The 22595-nt window shown below is 38.4% G+C and overlaps 1 protein-coding gene and 1 long non-coding RNA gene across 14 annotated transcripts in view; both read left to right on the top strand.

Moving 5' to 3' along the window:
- Positions 1 to 22595, top strand: part of FGD4 (FYVE, RhoGEF and PH domain containing 4) — a 243681-nt gene that overhangs the window by 182548 nt on the left and 38538 nt on the right. For all 13 annotated transcript variants that reach the window (XM_086713673.1, XM_086713675.1, XM_086713684.1 and 10 more), the window contains 8 exons: positions 819 to 957; positions 3241 to 3299; positions 3634 to 3780; positions 10020 to 10192; positions 14426 to 14456; positions 14678 to 14770; positions 15037 to 15162; positions 19945 to 20085. In XM_086713673.1, coding sequence (XP_086569799.1) covers positions 819 to 957; positions 3241 to 3299; positions 3634 to 3780; positions 10020 to 10192; positions 14426 to 14456; positions 14678 to 14770; positions 15037 to 15162; positions 19945 to 20085 — 909 coding nt within the window. The remainder of the gene's footprint in view (positions 1 to 818; positions 958 to 3240; positions 3300 to 3633; positions 3781 to 10019; positions 10193 to 14425; positions 14457 to 14677; positions 14771 to 15036; positions 15163 to 19944; positions 20086 to 22595) is intronic.
- Positions 10199 to 13005, top strand: LOC147579231 (uncharacterized). The gene is made up of 2 exons (XR_015253677.1): positions 10199 to 10671; positions 10914 to 13005. It is a non-coding gene; the product is annotated as an uncharacterized LOC147579231 (long non-coding RNA).

Genomic DNA, 22595 nt, shown 5'->3' with positions numbered 1-22595 from the left:
AGACAACTTTTATACCCTGCAGTGCCTTGATCACAGTAAGAGTCTAATAACTATTTTAATTGGATTCCTGGTTTGTTTAATATGAACAAGAACGTGTCTTATTTTTCAAGTAATCTTTTCCCTGTCTTAACAGCTTATTGAAAGCAAAGGCTCTATAGACTCAATTTTGCTGTAAGAAAAGGAGATCTATTTACAGAGTTCAGTTTCTAATGGAAAAGACTGCCATGACCTAATGAAAAATTAAAATTTTGTGACAGATACTAAGACACTCAGATCTTGTCATTCTTCTCTGTGGAGTCTTTAAGTTCAAAGGAAATGACATTTATGGTAGCCTTGATATTAAACAGTTTCTGCTGAGTCCAAAGTCATTTAACGCAGTTGGGCCTAGTGAACCTCATTAAATACATGCATCTTTTAAAAATCTCTGGAGTCTGATTCAATGATGTGACCACACAAACCTTTCTAGTGACTGATTGAAGTGGTTGCCAGCAATCTGAGAATTTTCTTCCTTAAAATTCTGCTTGATTTTTCTTTCTGTTCTTACTCTAGTTTGGTGGGCCTCAAACTTCCATGGTGTCAGAAACTGGGTTGTTTTCAAATGCATCTTCCCAGGCCTGAGCCTCAAAGATTGTGGTTTCATTATTGGGGTGGGGTTCAGAATTTGCATTTTAATAGTGCCTTAGATCAATCTAATGCAGGTGATCCACAGAGCACGCTTTGTAGGGAAATCTTGTCCACGATTAAAGTTCCGTATGACCGTTTTTAGATTGGCCAACTTAATTTTTAAATCTTTCTTTAAAAAACCTCTCTCATTATAGAGACAGAAGGTGTGCGGGAGCTTGACTTTGCAGCACCACATGCTAGAACCTGTTCAGCGGATCCCCCGGTATGAGATGCTCCTCAAGGACTACCTAAGGAAGTTGCCCCCTGACTCTCCAGACTGGAACGATGCTAAAAGTAAATGCTCCTCCCCCACCCCCTTTCTGCTCTGGGTTAATCAAGTGGCCAGGAAGGCTTGTGGTTAAAGAGAGAGATAGGTCTCACAGCCAACTTAGTAAGATATTGCTGCCAAAAAATAGCCTCATCGGAAATTGTCATCAACAGCTCAATTAGGCAAGCACTTCTGAGCCCAGATCCCAGGTTTAGAGAAAGGCAAATCACATTTCTCATGCTGATTTCATGTTAATCATTAACTCAGAAATCTGAAACAGTAGTTTTAGAGACATCTGGAATAGCAATACACAATTACCTTCTCACAGAAAGAATGCAACCATTCAGAATTACTGGTGCTGCTGGTTAATTAGATAGGTTGATACATACCAAGAAAGCTAACATGACATTTACTGTGTAAAAATAACCTAAGCCAACTTGGCTCTACCTACCCTGAAAGAGAAGAGAAAGTGATGCTTTTTAGTGTCAGTTAACATTTTCTCAGGAAAACTTCATTCCTATTCCTCCAGTTGCCTTTTGTTTTTTCACTGGTTCCTAATGAATGATTTTTTTTTTTAAGACTCGGGAGTTTCAATACTTCAGCTTTCTCAGGTTCTTTCAAAAAATCAAAGCATGCGACTCTTGATCTAGGGATCATGAGTTCAAGTCCCCCGTTGGGTGTATAGCTTACTTGAAAAAAAATTTTTTTAATTAAAAAAAAAATCAGGTAACTGAAGGCAAGAATGAAAATTTAAGAGATAGGGATGGCTTAGTGTCAAGTACTAACAGTGCTGCTGTACAATCTTGAAACATTGGTACTTTGCTAATAATTGCTTGTCTTTATTATAAATGAGCCCTGGCAAGAGATGAGAACACAGAACACAATCTTTGGTCTCGGCACCTGGGTCTCTTTTTGAACACAGGCTTTCTCTGATGCATTTCTCCTGCCATCCAAGTGAGTCAGTGACCACAGGAACTTCTCTTCTTCCCTTTCTCCCTTTACGGTTTAGAATTATCCTGACTTGACTTCTTCTGTTTTCCACTTCATGCCCACTTCACACTCCTCTGGGCTAAGTGGTTGGTTTTGGCGACAAAATTAGTGGTAGGACTAAGGGTGGGATTACTGCTACTCTTCCTCAAACTGCTGATCCCAGGCTATTTTATTTTGTTTCCCTCTACCTTGGAGCCTGTGTGACATGCACAGCATTCCCCAATCAGGATAGTTCTCCAAAATCTAAATAAAAATGCAGTATCTTCTAAACTCAAAGACTTAGACTTGCCCTAAGGTGGCAGGGTCAAAAATGAGACCGTTAGCAACACTGTAGGGCATTTTATTTCTCTCTTTGCTTTCCCATTGCTCCTTAAACTAATATCGTAAGGAAATCACAGAAGTGCTTTTAGAGACCCAAAAGAGAGGAGAAAGCAACAAAAGTGCATTCTGTTCAGCCACGGAACAAAGAAGAGAATTGGGTCCAGAAGTAATGAGGTTGTTGTGGTAACAGAATTAAGCAGGCTGTGGTATTCCTAAGATAAAAAAGAAAGAGCAGGACATGATTTAGGATTGAGGGCATTCCCTGGGGTTGATCCTCCAGGAGGCCTCAGCCTCCAGAGCCCTTCCCCAGCAGCACTGGAGCTCCTACCTTGTCCACACCAGACGGCTCCCATTCCCACCTCTCCCACTGCCTCCGCAGCAGAGCCTTCCTTCAGCATTGTCATCAGCTGATTCCCCTTTGCCCGACCAAGAATAGAACTGTGAATATGTTTCACCAAAGAAAGTTGGTTATGCGTGGTGGTTAATTTGCTTATAAAACTAATAAAATAGTACTGCTGAAATGGTGTAGGACATTGAATCAGAAGATGTAGGTTCCAGTGTGTCCCTACAGTATCATAGTTGTGTGACCTTGGCCAAGCCACATCACTCGCCATTCCTTTCATCTGCCGAGTGGAGCTAACAGACTCTCCATTCAAGGTTGTGGAAGAGTTAAGTGACATAATATATATGAAAGCATCTGGCGAAGTGCCTTATGCCAATCTAGTGTACATGGTAATTGTTAATTTTGAAGGTCCGTTATCTGGGTCATATATAAAAATGTGTATGACTATTTACGAGGAAGTATCCTTCAAGTTCCAAATAATCTGCTCACAAATGAAGTTCTGAAAGTATTCATTTTGTAAATGGAAGTTGCCCCTGCTTTTGGTGTCAGATGTACAGTCTCAGGTTTCTTCTTACTATAACGTTACGTTATTCAACTATCTAGTAGCGTAGCAATGACAAAATACATTTATTTACTTTTCTTTTTTCCCATTTAGAATCACTTGAGATTATATCTACGGCAGCAAGCCATTCTAATAGTGCAATAAGAAAAATGGTAAGTAATTTTCAAAGGAGTTGGAAATCTTCCAGTTAGATAATTGTCAATAATATAGCCTAATGTTATCTGTAGGTTTGGACCAAAATGAATTGGTAAAGGTAAATAAAAAAAAGATTATTTATAAAGTGTTTAGTGTTATGTGGAATAATCCTGTCCTCTTTCCCCCTCTGTTTCAATTTGCTCGGAACTGACACATTTTATACCAAATTTGTGCTTAGTCCCAATCCCTTCTGCATTATTCGGATTTTAGCTAAGGTCATTGTATTATTAAAGGCACGAAAGTAAAACCTCCCTTTATTTGGTCTTGCTGTATTTTGTTTTCATTTCCTAGGAGAATCTAAAGAAACTCTTAGAGATTTATGAAATGTTGGGAGAGGAAGAAGACATTGTCAATCCTTCAAACGAACTCATAAAAGAAGGACAGATCCTGAAACTCGCTGCTCGGAACACATCAGCACAAGAACGCTACCTTTTCTTGGTGAGTATTCTAGTGTGAGCTGGTCACGTAACAGTAATTCAGAGACGTGGTTCTGTACATCTTGGAAAAGTAGGATGCTTGTGTGCTCACCAAAGCAATTCTGTCTAATCTGGTTTAGTCAACACTGTTAGGATTCCACATAAGACAATGTCCTTTAGTAACTGAAACTTGTTCCTTCAAGGACTCAAATCTTAAAGTATTTTAAAAATAAATTTTCTGTGTACTTACCATGTGTCAGTTACTTCAGTAACCTACAGCTGATGACAACTTGTCTATGATGATCTTAGCCATCACTCACTCTTTCCTTCAGTTCTTAGAGGCTAATGAGTACCATTTTCTGACAAGGGTTCTCTTTCGAATCCTCTCTGATCACTACTTTAATCTTTCCAGTTTGAGGAAGTATATATTCAAGGTTGTGAAGCTTATGCCTAAAATATCTCTGAAAAATGCATGAGTTTGCCACATAGTTCCTTTACATTGGAGGCAGTCCCTGTCCTTTCCTTTACTTCCTGGAAATGACATTTAGTCTGGGGCTTATCTCAAATGTTAAGAGCACTTCCTGGGGCATCCAGGCCATTATGTTTTTAGTCTCTGTTAATTCCAGTTCCTTTCTATATCTAATGATGTGATAATAATCAGAATAATAGCTAATGTGGAGTAACAATAAGCTAACACTGAGTAATAGCTAGTAAATGTTAGCTATTGTTATGATTGTTATTATCGTCCAAGAAACCAGACACATTGGTCATGAGGCTTGCCCAGTGAATGGCCCACGATACCTTCTCAGGATGTTACTCACATCTGACTTTCTGGTGCAGGACAGTCCTCTCATCAGCCATACTATGAGTTTATTTGGGAGCTTACAGGGTTTTTTTCCCCCTCTGGTTACAGCCTTCTTTGATAGGAAAACTTACAGGAACTAATTACCATGCATAGTAGTATTCAGTATCTCTCATTTTTCAAAAAGAACATTTGGTCACCATATTTATTACCTAGCAGCTCTTCCAAGTTTGTATACAACTCAAGAAAATTGAAACCATGTCTACACAAAACTTGTATGTGAATGCTTATGCAGAATTATTCATAATAGCCAAAATATGTGGCCATACGGATATAGTGGTATATCTATGCAGTGGAATGTTATATGGCAGTAAAAAGGAATAGAAAACTGATACATGCTATATGAATGAACTTTGAAAGCACTTTGACAAGTGAAAGAAGCCATTCCCAGAAGCCCATACTGTATGTTTTCATTTATATGCAATGTCCAGAGTAGGCAATGGAGAGAGGCAGGATGTAAGTAGAGGTTGCCTAGGGCTGGTGGGGAAAAGGAAATGGACAGAGTTTCCATTTGGAGTCATGAAATGTTCTGGGAGTAGATAGCAGTGATGCTTGCACAATTTATAGCTATACCAAAAACCATGAATTGTCATTTTAAAAGGGTAAATTTTATGGTATATGAATTATATTTCTATAACTTTATAAGATTTAAAGATACTATCCAAATTAACTCCAAAACCTTCATTTGAAATCAACAAAAATACTTTACCACTGAGAAATCATACAGACAGCTAAAAATGAAAATCTAGGACTTGTGATGCCATCTCAGGGTTCTGAGCTCTAATTATTTTGAAATGTATGATTGTTGTTTAGGTACAGTGAGACCACTAGATCAGGAGAAAATTGCCATGAAAAAGATCATTATACGCAGAGATTCCTCAAAGGAGAGGCTTGCCATACCATGGGGGGGGGGGGGGGGGGGGAGGGGGAGGTGGTTACACAAGAAAGCACCAGAGTCCATAAGGAGGCAGAGGAACCAAACAGAAAATGTGAGCAAGAGTGTTTATTATGGGTTCAGTGAGAAGGAATGGGCAAGACAAAATAAACAGACTTAGGATTTGCTAGTTTACATAATTCCATCAGGCTCTGGGGTATATACTGGCTGTTGTCTGAGTGATTAGGGCAGGGGAATACTGGCCCAAAAAAGGAGGCGGTTAGGGTATGGCCTCTGGATTGGTTGGTTTCCATATGAAAAGCATGCATGTAGGTCACTCATTTACTACTTCTAGTAAGTGGATAACCCGAAGAAGGACAAATCCCTCCATTGTCAGCAAAGCCCCAAGATGTCAAAGCATCAAAAATACAGATTAGGGACGCTTAGGTGGCTCAGTCAGTTAAGTGTCTGACTCTTGATTTTGGCTCAAGTCGGACAATCGAGTTCCGTATCGGGCTCTGCACTGACAGCACGGAACCTGCTTGGGATTCTCTCTCTCCCTCTCTCTACCCCTACCCTGCTCATGTGCACTTGCTCTCTCTCTAAATAAATAAATAAACTTGAAAAAAAATACAGATTAAAAAGACAGATTAATATACTATTTGGGGCAAAATGCCTGGGAGTTAATGTCTTCCCTCTACCAATGTCTTCCCTCTGCCTTTCCCCGTCTTTTAGGTGCTTAGGTAATTTCCTTTCCCTTCTTCTGCATGATTGTTACAGTTTCAATACTTAAGCTTCTAGCTCTGTGTCTAACCAATTGCCTTGGTTTAATCTTCACATTTGAGAATTATCCTGGAAATAGTTTTAGGTTGAATATCTTGGTGCAGAGCCAAATTAAGCAGCTATTTGGAGGACAGGTGGCAAGGAGCCTTGGGGAACTACAGCCATAGTGTCTTTGAAGAAAAGACCCATCTCGTTCCACTTATTGTAAGCTATCAAACCTCTCTTGCCGTTGCCTCCCAGGAGAATGGAGTCCTAGAGCAAGAGTTACTGGAAAGCCGCATTCGTCTTGTGAAGACCATCTTAAAAGCATCTCTGTAGGTCCGTTCTCTTGATCCCAGCACGCCCACCCACCTCCATCCCCTGCACTGTTCTTGTCGCGCACCCTCCTCTTGCCAGTGCACTTTGCTTTGCATAGAACATTTTGTTTTTTTATACATAGTAACCTCAGCAACCTTTCTTATTTTTGTCTCTAGAAAGAATATGAGGGCTAGTTTTCTGTGTCCTTCTCTGGTGGTATTACATTTCTCTAAAAAAGCCAAATTGCATTTAGAATCTGATTTCAACATTCAGCTGACCTTCATGTGTTTGCACGTTTTCTTGCCTCCACACCATACTTGTTTGTATTACTGCAGTGTATTCTGTTGACTAAATTATATAACCACACCTGATATCTGAATGTTTAAAAAAAAATCACTAAATTATCCTACAGAATGACCCGGGAGGTTTTTATTCTTGGCCCTTTGGAGTTCTAGCCTTTATTTGCTTGTAGCTGGACAGGTTTTGATTTCCCTCCCCCATTCCATGACTTATTTAAACTTTGAATACAGAGCAGGCGCTGGAAATTTTCTCCAGTAATGTACTTTTTTCTTTTACCTTTTAAAACAAACTGGAATGAAACTGTCACTGGCGAGACATGAAGTTGAATTGTTTCAGTTAAATACACATTTTAAGAGACTTAATATGAGTAGTTGAGGACACTGGAGATTAAGAAGGGGGACTTGCCCTGTGTTTTTAATAAAATTGAGACTGGCTTCTAGCTTAGCACTTCTGGAGCTTGCTCACCAGCCAGAGATTACATGTCCATAACGACTTCTGAGCTGTGGCCGTGGATAACAAGGGATCTCCTGCACCAAAAGGGAAAGTCAATCTACTTGGTGCTGCACTTGCTATCACTTCTTCTTCAGTACCAGCAGAAACCCAGAGGCAAGGTGATAACGGCTTTCACCAAAGGAGCAGGGTTCACAGAGGGAACAAGAGTGACTACCTAATTCCTGTACATATATGGCATCTGCTACTTCGTAAGCGCTATTTTATGTCTGTCAAGAGCTCTTATTTTCAGCTGTAAGAAAGAAGAAAAAAGGTATTTATTGATGAGCATTAGATTGTGACATGAGTTCTAGAAGGGTGATAAAACAGTTATTGATCATTGAGAACGTAAAGCCCCAATTAGGAAGACTATATAATAAGGGAAACATAATCTTGCAAGTGTAAAACAGAAAGAGAAACATTCATAAAACAGTCTGTCATCTTGCATGAGTGTTAACTGCAAAAACTAAATGCCAAGAATTTCCACATTCATGGACGGTGTTTCTATAAAATAAGAAGGCTTTGCTGAACTTTATAAAGTGAACTGGGTACAGCACCAGATAACTCAGAAATTTTATGGCATGACATTACATTTGTCACTCAGTTTGCAGAAAATGAGGCTGTTGTTGCTGTCTTGAAAGTTGAGCCCTGTGCATGTCGGCGGCTCTCCCCTTCCTGCTGCACTGTTTACAGCCTGGACCAAATCCACTCCTGAGACGGCCTTCGTACAAGATAGAGAGAAATGTTAACACAAACAGCAGCAAGCTGTTGCATTAACCAAGCTGGATGGTGATGAGAGCCTTTCAGAGTGTTTTCAAATCCCTAAGTCCTGTGTACTGCGATGAGGCTAGTGATTGCCATACTTAGAACACAGCGGACTGTTAATAATAGGGCATAGGTCATTAGGGTTCTCTTCTAGAAATGTAAATGTGAAATGTGGTGCTGAGATGCATCTGTTAAAATGTATTTAGTGCCCTTTTATTTCCATTGAGGAAATGAAATTTATGATGCTGGTTACAGGATGTTGCATAATAATGCACAAGGAACAACCGATGAGAAATTTGCTTTCAGAATGAGTACAATGGACAGTGTCACATAAACAGGTTGAAATGTTTTCAGAACCCATCAAGATTTCTTGTCTTGATGGCTTAGGTGGAGCCAAACGGGACCTGGTTCAACAGGACAGTTTTCTTCATTTAATCCTCTTAACAACCTGTGACTTTTAGAGATAATTATCCTGAGACAGGAGAAGTTATGTAGTGCATAGTCCCCAGTTGCCCTTGTCTTCCAAAAATATATGTGACTCTAGAAACAGTGTAAGAGACAATAATAGGAAGAAAGAAGGTAAGTATGGACCTTCTTTAGGAATCTGCCTACAGATTAACCTAAGTATTTAGTCTTTCCTCTTTCTGTATGTTTTAATATACTCAAAAGTGAATTAAATGCCTCCCCAAACTTACTGCTTGGTCCTGATTAGCAGGGGTAGTTCATTGTGACTAGAAATGAGGTATTATACAAAGTTTGATTCAGTTTTCAAAATAAAGTCCTTCATGTTACTTAAATTTTTTTCAAATGTTTATTTTTGAGTTAGAGAAAGCACGAGTGGGGAGGAGCAGAGAGAGAGGGAGACAGAGGATCTGAAGCGGGCTCTGAGCTGACAGTAGAGAGCCCAATATGGGGCTCGAACTCACAAACCATGAGATCATGACCTGAGCCAAAGTTGGACGCTTAACTGACTAAGCCACCCAGGTACCCAGAAGGTCCTTCATTTTAAAAGCAGATCTGGTAAAGAAGATCTTTAAAAACTTTTTGCCAAAATAGGTGACTTCTCTATTCATACATGACAAATCCTTAAGATGTGGGCCAATATAAAACAGTAACTTAGATTTTTATGTAGGGCTTAGTGTGCTAACCCCACATGTTCTAAAGTAATAATTTGGGGTTTTTTTAACCTAATATTAAACACACAAAAATAACTGCTAAAAATTACTCTTTTTCTCTAATAACTATTGTAGACTTGCTTTGTAAGACACAGCAATTAGAAATTTTGATGCCTAAGGGCTTCAACTTATGTGGTTGAGAATTTCAGGTCCTGGTATGTGGAAAGTCTTTAATAAATTATTGCTGAATTTAATTGAACTAATTTTCTTAATAGTACAAATGATGATTGATTTACTTAAATATCAATAAACTATGAAGGGCACCCAGTGGCTCAGTTGGTTAAGCGTCCAACTCTAGATTTTGGCTCAGGTCATGATCTTGCAATTTGTGAGATCAAGCCTCACGTCAGGCTCTGCACTGACAGTGTGAAGCCTGCTGGGGATTCTCTCTCTCTCTCTCTCTCTCTCTCTCTCTCCCTCTCTCCCTCTCTCCCTCTCTCCCTCTCTCCCTCTGCTCCTTCCCCTCTCTCAAAATAAGAACATTAATAATTAATTATTATGAACCAATAAAGAGAAATATGTTATAAATTTTAAAATAGGGTAATTTTGACATAGGCCTAAAATCTCAATATAGTATTTCAATAATTTTGCTCACATAGAAAGTATGATATTCCCTAGAAATTCCTTGGAATTTTTGCCTAGGGCTACTTTTCGTATTGGTCACTTTCCTCTTTCTTCTTTGTTTTCTTGTTGATGTGTGTTCTGTCTCCTTGCAGTTCAACAACATGTTGCTGTATTGTGTACCAAGATTCAGCTTGGTGGGCTCTAAATTCACAGTTCGAACCAGGGTTGGCATCGATGGAATGAAAATTGTAGAGACCCACAATGAAGAGTATCCACACACTTTCCAGGTATCTGGAAAAGAGAGAACACTGGAGCTACAAGCCAGGTGAGAGATTCATTCACACAGCTTTCTACAAGCATTGGAAGGAGTTGTAGGACAGAATAATTCTGAGGATCTTTCCCAAGTGAATACTATAGACCTCTGGGAATCTGGTTAGACATAAGAGAAGTAGTAGAAGCTCTTAAAAGGCAAGAATGATGTCTTCCCTTTTGATTCCTCCGTAGTGCCTAGGATAGTGGTTTCGAGATGGTAAAAATTCAGTAAGTTACTTTGCCTCTTCAGATTTACAGGGTGCTCAGAGAATGAAGTTGTTGCATTCAAGCCAGGGTTTTGAGACTTGTAGGAAAAGGTTCTCCCCTAACACTTCCTCCCTCCGCCCTTCTTTTGGGTGCACAGTGTTTATTGATGCTTATTATTCCATGCTAAAGTTGAAGCATCAACTGTCAGTCCTTCAGTGTCTCTGCATTTGTGGGACTTGTTGGACTTTGATGGAGAGAATATTCAGAAGAGGCAGGGTAGAAAAGGTAATGATTCGGGGGCGCCTGGGTGGCGCAGTCGGTTAAGCGTCCGACTTCAGCCAGGTCACGATCTCGCGGTCCGTGAGTTCGAGCCCCGCGTCGGGCTCTGAGCTGATGGCTCGGAGCCTGGAGCCTGTTTCTGATTCTGTGTCTCCCTCTCTCTCTGCCCCTCCCCTGTTCATGCTCTGTCTCTCTCTGTCCCCAAAATAAATAAACGTTGAAAAAAAAAAAAATTTTAAAAAAAAAAGGTAATGATTCTCCTGCCACGGTGGAGGATACATGAAGGGGGCCATTTAGAGCCATCGTGGCCTCTAGAAACCAGGAATTCTGGAAGGGGTGATTCTTTTTTGCATGCTTTATTGAATTGGAAAGAAGGCTAGAGTTCTAGCATCCATGTCTCTAACCTAACCATGTTTAGAGGGGAAAAAACAATGAGAACCACTACAATGGATCATAGCTACCTGACGTGTGAACCTCTGGGAAACAGCATACTGTCAGATTTTGAAATATCTGCCTTAGAAGTCTGTCATCCATTTATCCTACAAAGACCTATGTCATGGTGAAAATTGAGAACCTTCAGAAGGTCACAGATCAGAGGGTTAAGTACCAATTCTCACTCTGATGGTTCTGATACCCCAGGATCTGGAGACTCATAGAGCACTTCTGTTCCTTTTTGTTCTGTTGTACCTATAGTGTAGTTCTGAAGCTCATATGAATTCATCCTGGATACTTGTACTTAGTAACCATAAAAGCTTGAAGTTCAGACTTTCAAAAGAGAATAATTCATTCTGGCAGGAATCTGCCCAGGGAATCAGGGAATTGGTGATCTTACAGTTAGGGGAGATCCAGCAGGCTGGGAAAATTTGAAGAAATAGCCAGCCAGTACTTTGGTTTCCCACAGCGAATCTCTCCTGAACCTGGCATTACTTAGGGAACTGCTAGGGGACTGCTCTGAGGATTAGAAGGTGGCATTTCAAGCATGAATTAAAAGTATAGAGGACTTGGCTTTGAATGCCATGGTTTTCCGACTTTATGGTGGGATTTGGGCCCCAGCCATTCAAACCCAAGGGAAGAAGGTATTTTGCTGTGCTTGGAGGTTCCTGACCTGAATCCTCACTCAGAGCCTGACTCACTGAGTGACTGGTTCTGGCAACGGGGAGGACTTATCAGTAGTTCTGACCCTCAGAGAAGTTTTCAGTGCAGAAGTGCATAAGTGCAAGTTTTCAGTGCAGAAGTTTTCTTGCAGAAGAATGAAATGCTGCTGCTCTTAAATACCAGCACACTTCCAAATCTGCAAACCTGAGACATGTCTAAACAGCAGAAGAGAGATTATCAAGGTTTCAGGGATTGTCTAAATGGGAACTCCAGCCTTCCATTAGCAAGTGGGCTCTTTTCTCTTGAGGATGGGGCTGATTCATGAGGAATTTTGTTAAGTACAGGCAGTAATCACTTTGTAGAGTTCCAGTATGCAGTATTGGATACATTTCAACTGGTATTGAAAACACGGTCATGTTTCCTTAAATTTCCTCTTCCCCTAATCGCATTGCTGCACTTATATCTATGATTACATGGTGAATCAAAGATCCAAATTAAGTGATTACTTTTCATCCAGTCTATGATTCTTTCAAGAATAGAGACAAACATTGAAAGTCTCAGAACATCAGAGTGTTACAGAGATTGCACGGAGCCCAAAATTGGATGTATGTTTGGACATATTTATAGATAATTCACTTCTGAAACCAACTGGGGGGAAAAAGGATTCTGCTTTTCTTGCAGAATGAGTCGGCCTTAAGACTGACCTCCTACAGAAGCTGTGGGACCCATTTTGCACCATGAGTTTGTGAAATCTGGATTAAAAAATTACCTCTTCAGTGTTTTGTCATACAAGCTTTCTTCTAGCATGTGCTTTGAGTAAACTAAAACTATTTTCAGCTTTTCTCAATTAACATTTGGTAGTGTACTTCAGAATGATGTTATCTGAGTGAAATTAGTTTTGAGTACATTAAATGGATCTTTTATACCACATCACTGTGAACACATTGGGGAGACATACTTTTTTGGAAAACTCAAGGTGCTAGATCCCTAATTAAAGAGGAACATTTCTCATGTTTGTTCATTCTAGTTTACTTTTATTTAAAATCTTTTAGGTTAAGTTTAAACTTTTAAAAATAAGTTAGTTTTGAAAATTGAGACACATTACTAATACCATAGGAATTGGTGAGGCCTTGACTTGAAACTTTCTTTGTACTGTGATTTCCTTTTGGGTGTATTTTGTTAAGTGAAACTTGTTAAACTTTTTTGTTAACTAAATTTTTTTCTTAAAATAAAGATTTTTCCACAGTGACCAAAAAAAAAAAAAAGAAGGGAAAAAAAAAAAACCTCTTACATTCTACTTCCTCTTCCATATTTAAAAGAATATAAAGTATTCGGTCTTACATAGTTTTTATTTCATGGTTTTATGTTACTAAATGTATGTTAAAACATAGTAATAAGTAAGTTAGAGGAGTAAAAAATCTGCCATGACTGAGAAAGTAAAACAAAAAGCATTAAAGACTTATCAAGTTTCTTTGCATTTAAAAGGCTGAGAGCAGCTAGGAAATAACTATGATTACAAGGCAGTAGAAATAATTTTATCCACGCAGGCCACTGCAGTAGGGAGCAGTCTTTTTTGAGGAGCAAGATTGAAGCCTTCCCCGGTAAGAGTCTTGGTCCAAGGATCCCCAGGTGAACAATAAGCAGAATCTTCCATTTGACAAGCACGGATTCTAGCTGCATTCTTGGCACATCATGATGCTCAAGAATAAATTTGCTAGAAAGATGGATGATGTCACAAGAGCCAAGCTCCTGCTAGACTCATTTATATGTGACACCTGTAGGAGCGAGGCATGTGACATTCGGGCTGGAACTCAAACTCAGGCCTAGCCTAGCAAACACATGCAAACAAATGGAGCCCCACTCTTTTGACATTCTTCAAAATCCCCCAACTTGAAGATCTAGCTCAGGCCAGAGTCTACTAATGAGGACTTTTCTAACACATTCTGTGACAGCAGCCAGCTGTGTAAGCTACCTGCAAGGGAGATGAAATAAAGAGAATTTGCCTCAATAGGAAAATAGAAGATTTGATTATAGTCAAGGAATTTTCTTTTTCCCAACAGAAAATTATTAAGTACTGGAGTCCATTAATCTGTGAAACTTCCTTCCTACAAGCATCTAAAAATTTTGTTTTGCTTTATCTGTAATAGGTTAAGTACAGTATTGCCTAAAACTTTCTAGCAAAATTATTTATCAGAGGAAATATTAAATAGCTCCCTAAGACCTTTACAAAGATATTTTAGATTCTAGAGGATACATGTAATGTTTTCTAAGATGAACTGTGACTAGTAGCCTTTGAAAATCTCGTGTGTTTTCTTAAAGGTGAATTGGAAGACTAGTTGTATATCTGGTATAACTACATCTACGTTACCTAATATGTTCAGCTAGATGATGGTTATTAAAAATAACATCAGGGCAGTATATTAATGGAAGTTAAACTTAACTCTCCCACTCAAAAATTATGTGTACCATAATTTTGTTTAAGAATTTGTTTGTTCACTTGCCAAAGATTCTGTTTAATTTTTGTTGAAACTTCTTCCTGGACATCCCTGAATTTTCCAGAAAGTTGAAACAACATCAAAGCATAGTTTTATTCTTATTCACAAGTTATAACTCATTAATGTTTTCTGCATTCACTTATATTCATTTATATTCTGTTTTGTTTTAGTTCTGAGCAAGACAAAGAAGAATGGATCAAGGTAAACTGGATTTCTATTTTCGTTTTTGTTTTTGTTTTTTGGTAACCTTTGTGTACACAAACATGTACATATTGTAGCGTATACATACATCAATGTCATAAGAACAAGGTCAGTTAATTCTTAAGGTCATTTTCACATCATAGATATTTGTTTGATAAGGCATTTTCATTAATTTGTAAGTGATATTTTAATGTGTGCTTTGAATCTCATTTATATTTTAGGCGCTTCAGGAGACCACTGATGCTTTCCATCAGAGGCATGAAACCTTCAGAAATGCAATTGCAAAGGATAATGACATGCACTCAGAGGTTTCTGTAAGTTGAATTAAATTCTTTAAGTTCTTTTCTCTTTGCAGTTGCAGAACTGGCTAGACAGAATCTCATTTTTCCTTCCATGAATACAATAGCGAGTGCCTTTTTGTGCTGCTTAAAATTCTTTGTACCTTTTATTTCTTTTCCTGGGTCTTGAGTTTCAGAGCATGATATAAGCAATGTTGTTGAAGTGCTTTTTAATAAATAAGTAAAAAAATAGATGGAAATGACAGTGTTTTCTATTAAAATTGACTCTCTTTCTTTTTTAGACTGCTGAGCTAGGGAAAAGAGCTCCAAGATGGATCCGAGATAATGAAGTAACGATGTGTATGAAATGCAAGGAGTCTTTCAATGCACTGACAAGGAGAAGACATCATTGTCGAGCATGTGGACATGTAAGTGAGATTTCTTAATGGTCATGAAGGCTGCTAGTAACTATATAAGTGTTGTAAAAGCATCAAGTTTGGAAAGGCAAAAAAAAAAAAAATCATTCAATTAAATAAATTACTTAATTGATAAACTTATTTTGATGACAGCTATGTGCAGAACACTGTGCTGGATCATGGAGAAAAAATGGTAAGCAAAATGATAGCCAGTTTCACCTAGTTTACATTCTAATGGAGAAAATAACCAAAGTCAAGTAAATGGACAAATAAGCATTTTAAATTACTACAAAGACACCAAGAAGGCAATCAAGAAGTTAGAATAGAGAATGATGTTAACAGAGGAAGACTTGGAACCAATTTTACTTAGAAAAATGAAAACCTCTCTGAGGCACAGATATGTAAGCTGGTGCCTAAAAGGTGAGAAAGAGCTAACCATGGCAAGGGGGGTGGGAAAGGCGTTCAGTGGCTCTGTATGTCAGAAGAACTGAGATAGGAGAAAGTTGGGTCTGCTATTGGGATGCCAGAGGTAATGGGGCTGGAGCCTAATGAGTAAGAGGAACTGGGGCATAAGAAATAGTTAAATGGGTAAATAATAGTTAAATAGGTAAATAATAACCAAAGGAGTTGATGTCTCTGAGAAAACAAGAGTTGGAACATACAGCATAAATGGAAGTTCAGGCTTTTGATGGGAGAGGAAAACTTCCCTCCATTATAACAGAAAGGAAAAAGGAAATGATGGGTGCAAATGTGGGTGTGTTTTTGATTTTGTGGTAGGAAATTTTGTCATTGAAGTATGAGGAAGAGTCATCAGCTGAAAAAAGAGGGAGAAGAGGGATGAGGGAGATTCGAGAGAGGGTTCAGTATGATACAGTTGTCTCTGGGCAGGGAAGTGAGCCTCCCAGAGGAACATGTGTGGACTTCTGTGCCCATTAGAGGTTTATGGTTATACATGTAAAAGGGGCACGCAAAACTCAATAACTCAGGCCAGAGGGGGCTGGTGACAGGTTTTCAGCAATTTGAGCTATTTCATATGAAAAGAGTGAGGGAGGAACAAAGCATGAAATGAAGCAGGGGAGAGAGAACAGCAGGTTTTTGATGGCCTTGTGTACCAAGTTGAAGATTATATACTTTCTTCTAAAAAGCAACAAGTAAACAGAAGGGCAGGCATTGTGGTGCCATGATTTAACATATTATTAGTATGCTGAAGTGCAACACTTCTTATTGATCATTCATTTAGATTGGTCTTTTACTGCAGATTTATTCTTCTGCTTTCCTCCTAAGTTTTCTCAGTGAAACAGTTCTGCGATCAAAGTTCAATTTGATAGCAAACTTTCCCCTCAGGGTAAGACTTTTTAATCTGTCATTGAGTTTGCTTGAAATGATTTTGGGTATTGACTGACACACTTCCTTGTGTTCAAACAAACGTGTTTGAATGTGGATTACCAAAATACTATGATATGAGTTGGAAATAAATAAGAGAGTAGCTAATATGAATATGCAGATGCAGGCATGTTTAATTCTAACTCTTAGAGTAATTTCATTGCAATTATGAGAAAACAATGAATTGAGTTTTTTTAAATTTTTAAAAATTTTCATTTTAGAAAGAGAACATGAGCAGGGGAGGCAGACAGAGAGACAAAGAATCCCAAGCAGGCTCCACAGTCAGCATGGAGCCCAGCATGGCGCTCAATCCCTACGACCCTGGGAATACGACCTGAGCTGAAATCAAGAGTTGGTCGCTCAACCAACTGAGCCACCCAGGCACCCCAACAATGAATAGTTTTTTTTTCTATCATGAATTGTATATGCTGTGAACCCAAACTAAAAGTTTTACTAATATTTATATAGTTTTAAATAGTTTGTCCACTATAATTGGGAGGAAATATGCTTTTTGAAGCAAGAAGATGCTTTTTTTTAAGTGTGTGTGTGTGTGTGTGTTTTATGTTTTCATTTAAATTCCAGTTTAACAGACAGTGTAATATCAGTTTCAGGTGTACAAAATCGTGATTCAACACTTCCATGTAACAAGTGCAGTCTTTAATCCCCATCATCTATTTAACCCATCCTCTTACCCACCTCTCCTCTAGTAACTATCAGTTTGTTCTCTCTAGTTAAGAATCTGTTTCTTGGTCTGCCTCTCCGTCTCTCTTTTTTACCCCTATGCTTATTTTGTTTCTTAAATTCCATATATAAGTGAAATCATATGGTATTTGTCTTTCTCTGATATACTTTGCTTAGTATAATATTCTGTAGCTCCATCTGCATTGTTGCAAATGGCAAGATTTCATTCTTTTTATGGCTAGGAATATTCCATTGCATGTGTGTATGTATGCATTATGACTGATATACACACACACACACACACACACACACACACACACACACACATATATCACCTCTTCTTCATTCATTCATCAGTCAGTGGATACTTAGGCTGTTTCCATAGTTTGGCTGTTGTAGATAACACTGCAATAAACACTGGGGTGCATGTATCCCTTTGAATTAGTATTTTTTGAGTAAATACCTAGTAGTACAATTGCTGGATTATAGGGTAGTTCTATTTTTAACTTTTTGAGGAACCCTCCATACTGCTTTCCGGAGTGGCTGCACCAGTTTGCATTCCCATCAACAGCCCAAGAGGGTTCCCCTTTCCACACATCCTCACCAACACCTGTTGTTTCTTGTGTTGTTGATTTTAGCCATTCTGATAGGTGTGAAATGATATCTCATTGTAGTTTTGATTTGTATTTCCCTAATGATGAGTGATGTTGAGCATCTTTTCATGTGTCTGTTGGTTACCTGTCTTCTTTGAAAAAGTGTCTATTCATGTCTTCTATCTTTTAACTGATTATTCATGTTTTGGATGTTGAGCTTTGTAAGTTCTTTGTGTATTTTGGATACTAACTTTTTATCTGATATATGTCATTTGCAAATATCTTCTCCCATTCAGAAGGTTACCTTTTAATTTTGTTGATTGTTTCCTTCTCTGTGCAGAAGGTTTTTATTTTGATGAAGTCCCAATAGTTTATTTTTGCATTTGTTTCCCTTGACTCAGGAGACATTTCTAGTGAGAAGTTGCTATAGCCAAGAAAATATTTTTTTCGTGTTTATTTATTTTTGAGAGACAGAGCATGAGTGGGGAGGGACAGAGAGAGAGGGAGACACAGAATCTGAAGCAGGGTCCAGGCTCTGAGCTGTCAGCACAGAGCCCAATGCGGGGCCTGAACCTATGAACCATGAGATCATGACTTGAACAGAAATCAGACAGTTAACCGATGGAGGCACCCAGTTGCCCCAAGAAAATAATTTTTTAAACTGGGAAGTGTTTTTTGACAATTATCCTATAATAATTAGGAAAAAAATGCTATTGACTAAGAAATGGAATGCATTTGCATTGTACTCATTCATTCATTGGCATTCTAAGTTTATTGTGTGCCTTATGAGCAAAATCTACAAGAATGATGCCTCACAGAGCTTACAGCCCAGTGAGTGTTACAAACACCAAATAATCACACAAGTGTATGATTAAAAACTAATAAGTACATCAATGGGGCACCTGGGTGGCTCAGTCGGTTGAGTGTCCGACTGCGGCTCAGATTATGATCTCGCGGTCTGTGAGATCAGGTCATGACCTCGAGCCCTGCGTCGGACTCTGTGCTGATAGCTCAGAGCCTGGAGCCTGCTTCAGATTCTGTGTCTCCCTCCCTCTCTGCCCCTCCCCCGCTCATGCTCTGTCTGTCTGTCTCTCTCTGTCAAAAATAAATAAACATTAAAAAAAATTTTTTTTAAACTAATAAGTACATCAAGAAAAATAAGGGAACTTCAGTAGCATAGTGACAAGAAACAGTTCCTCATTCTGGAAGTTGGAGGAGTCTTCCTTGAGGAAGTGAAATTTGAGTCAACATCTGAATGATGAGCAAGAGATAACTCGCTGAAGCAGAGTTGAGAGAGGACAGGCGTATAGCACTTCAGGGGCTCTTAAGAAGCCAGTGTCATTGGGGATAATACAGAGAGTAAGAGGGGCCAATTATATGGGATATTGTGGGCCATCGGTAAGAATCTGTTCTTTATCAAGAGCAAAGGGAAAACTAAGGATTTTAAATAGAGGAGAAACCTATCAGATTAGCATCTTTAAGACAGCATCTGGTGCTGTTTGGAAAATAGCTTGGACGGATGTGAAAACAGAGGCTAGAGAACGCTCAGGTAAGAATGCTACAAGGACCAGTCGTGAAATTGCAGTAGTCCAAAGTAGGATATTAATAGCTTGCACTTAGAAGGAAGATGTAGAGAAATGGACAAATCGAAAAAAAATATCTAGGAGATAAAATCAGGACTTCATAATATGGTGACTGTATGGGGTGAAATAGAGGTATATATCAAGGATGATGACTCCTAGGTTTCTGACTTGCCATGACTGGTTGGATGTCAGTGCTGTTTTCCAGGATAGGGAGCACTAGTAGGGAATAGGTTTGGAGGGGTGGGGTGGAGTCAGGAAACAGCTTCAGGCAGGGAAGATCCTGAGTTGATTTCGGGAGCTTATTGATGAAACATCCAGAGATATGAAAGGTAAAGGTCTCCTACCTTTAGAGCAAGGAAGACAAGGATGAACTAGCAGAGCTCATCACCAACAGCATTATAATACCGTGATAAATATTCCTAATGTTCATGGGATATTCTTGGTCCGGTAAAAAATTGCCTTAAGTATTTAAGTCTTTCTCATTTAGTATTACTGGAAGTGATTATTGCTTAAATCTGTATGATTATTTACTCTTCATTTTTTTTTAATTTAAGGTGGTTTGTTGGAAGTGTTCTGATTACAAAGCTCAACTTGAGTATGATGGTGGAAAATTGAACAAAGTTTGTAAAGACTGTTATCAAATAATAAGTGGATTCACGGACAGTGAAGAAAAGAAGAGAAAAGGAATTTTAGAGGTATGGAATATTAAATATTGGAGAACTGAAATTTTTATGCAAGAAATGTAGAATTGTTTTTTAGCCCTAAAGAATACAAATAGCATATTTTATTATTTCTCAATTTGAAGAAGAAGCAAGATTCGTACTTTTCTCTCATCTTGCTTAATTTGGGGATCATATTCAGTTGTGTAGAAAGAAGAGGGTCAGTGCTATGTTTAGTCAACATCATTTGAGGGTGAAATACATTAATGTTGTGAAAGCAGCTATAATAAAATATTAAGAGTATGAATTGTTGTCTCTTCTGATGCCCAACATTACAGTGTATTTTTTTTTAAGTTTATTTATTTATTTTGAGAGAGAGAGATAATGTGCGATTGGGGGAGGGGCAGAAAGAGAGGGAGAGACAGAGAACTCTAAGCAGGCTCCACACTGTCAGCACAGAGCCCAGATGCATGGCTCAAACCCATGAACTGCAAGATTGTGACCTAAGCCAAAGTCGGATGCTTAAGTGACTAAGTCACCCAGGTGCCCCTCCACTGTATTTTTTAATAGGAAAGTGTTTACCTGGTAATTTTATCATATTGGCTTCAAAAGCCACTGTCTGAAATTATTAAAATTCATATTAAATTATTACTTTATTACCTGAAAACGTCTTCCAGCTTATTGTATTAAAAATGTCATTTAGCAGCCAGTGACAGTAATCTGGTAACTGCTTTGAAATATTATTAAAATATCTAGCAAGTGAATGTGACTCATATTTTTAGAATAGTCAGAACCTCCCAAGCCTGGGCACTATGATGCAGCTTGTACCTGAAATGAGTTTCACACTCAAAGATACTAACATAAGGAATAAATTATATAATAAGGCCTTTGTGGCAGAAATTTCAAGGTATCCTGGAAAGTCTGTGAAGAATAGGCTCATGACCATAATTCTATGTATCTAAAGTCATAGACATACATAGTTTACTAAGAATTTCCATGCTTTATTAGGGATCAGTGACAGTTGGGGCACCTGGGTGGCTCCGTCAGTTAAGCATCTGACTTCAGCTCAGGTCATGATCTCACGGCTGTGAGTTAGAGCCCCACATTGGGCTCTGTGCTGACAGCTCAGAGCCTGGAGCCTGCTTTGGATTCTATGTCTCCCTCTCTCTCTGTCCATCTCCTGCTCATGTTCTCTCTCAAAAATAAATAAACATTTTAAGAATATTAAAAAAAAAAAATCAATGACTGTTTATTGAGCATCTATACAGTATAAGCATACAAGGGTCATTTCTGTTAAGTGAAAAAGAATCATAAACTTCAGAGTCCATTTAAGGCTGAAAAGCTAAAAGTTTAACTCTGAATTCTTCTAGGGTATATGTGTTGCTTGTAGACAGACCTAAATGGGGCTTTCCCTGGCGAGGAGGTGGAAAGACATGTTTCACTGGCTCCCAAGAACACAGCCTTAAGACTTTTAAACACAGCAATTGGCATAATATAATGAGTCCAATGACTTGTTTTAAGGGATGGGTTTCAGGTTGTATCTCTGAATTAAAAATCTCTAGGTAGTTTTCTCGAAAAACCTTTATTTATTTAATCAAATAAATCTATTATGTGAGGTCTATAAGTAGAAGATATGTGTATGTGCATGTACACACACATACATGCATTTTGAAACTTGCTTCTTGCCAACTAGTGTGTTATGTGCCTTAGACCGAGAGTCAACACACTTTTCCTGTAAAGGGTCAGAGAAACTATTTTAGTCTTTGCAGGCCAAGAGGAAAACCTGAAAACATTACTTCTATAATAAGAAAGAAAAAACATTTTCACAAATTTTTACTGACAAAATTCAAAATACAATAATAATGTAGTATAGTGTTTTATCATAGGGCAATAAGTTTGGAATTCTTTGTAGGTAGGGGAGATAACATTTCACTTCATTGGAGTCCAAAGTTAGTGTTCCCTGTCATCAGATTGATTTTAAATTTTATCTATAAAAATCAAAAAAATCTAAACAAATTCTTAGCTCTTAGGCCATACAAAAACAGGTGGTGGGCTGGTGGGCTGTAGTTTGCCTGCTGGTGCTCCTTAAGGTATATATGATGAAGGGCGAGTTTTATTTCCAAGCCACACAACTCAATATTTTTGTAAAATACGCAATCATGTTGCTTGCATGTCATCACAAAGTCAAATTGCTCTAAAAGTTTCTAAGTGCTTATTCCTACTTTCTGTGCTTTGTCTGGAATGGGTAACAGAGCAGTTTGTGAACCGGCACTGTTCAGTGGATGGCACCGAGTAGTGCTACCCTAAGGATTTGAGCAATTGAAAATAGAAGCAAACCACTTGCTTCCCATAATGTGTATAATAAAATCTATTTAGTCAATGATTTTGTTCCCTTTTTAGCCAGTGATATATATATCAGGGGACAAAGCAGAAAACTATAAATGGGTCTTCAAAGAGTTGTTGCAATTTTAGAACCTTTTTTTTTTTAATTTACATCCAAATTAGTTACCATATTGTGCAACAATGATTTCAGGAATAGATTCCTT

This window comes from Puma concolor, chromosome B4 (genome assembly GCF_028749965.1).
Source record: "Puma concolor isolate L17-30 chromosome B4, mPumCon1.1.hap2, whole genome shotgun sequence".
In the NCBI taxonomy this organism is placed as follows: domain Eukaryota; kingdom Metazoa; phylum Chordata; class Mammalia; order Carnivora; family Felidae; genus Puma; species Puma concolor.
The sequence above is the reverse complement of the archived record's forward strand: the minus strand, read 5'-3'. Positions and strand labels throughout refer to the sequence as shown.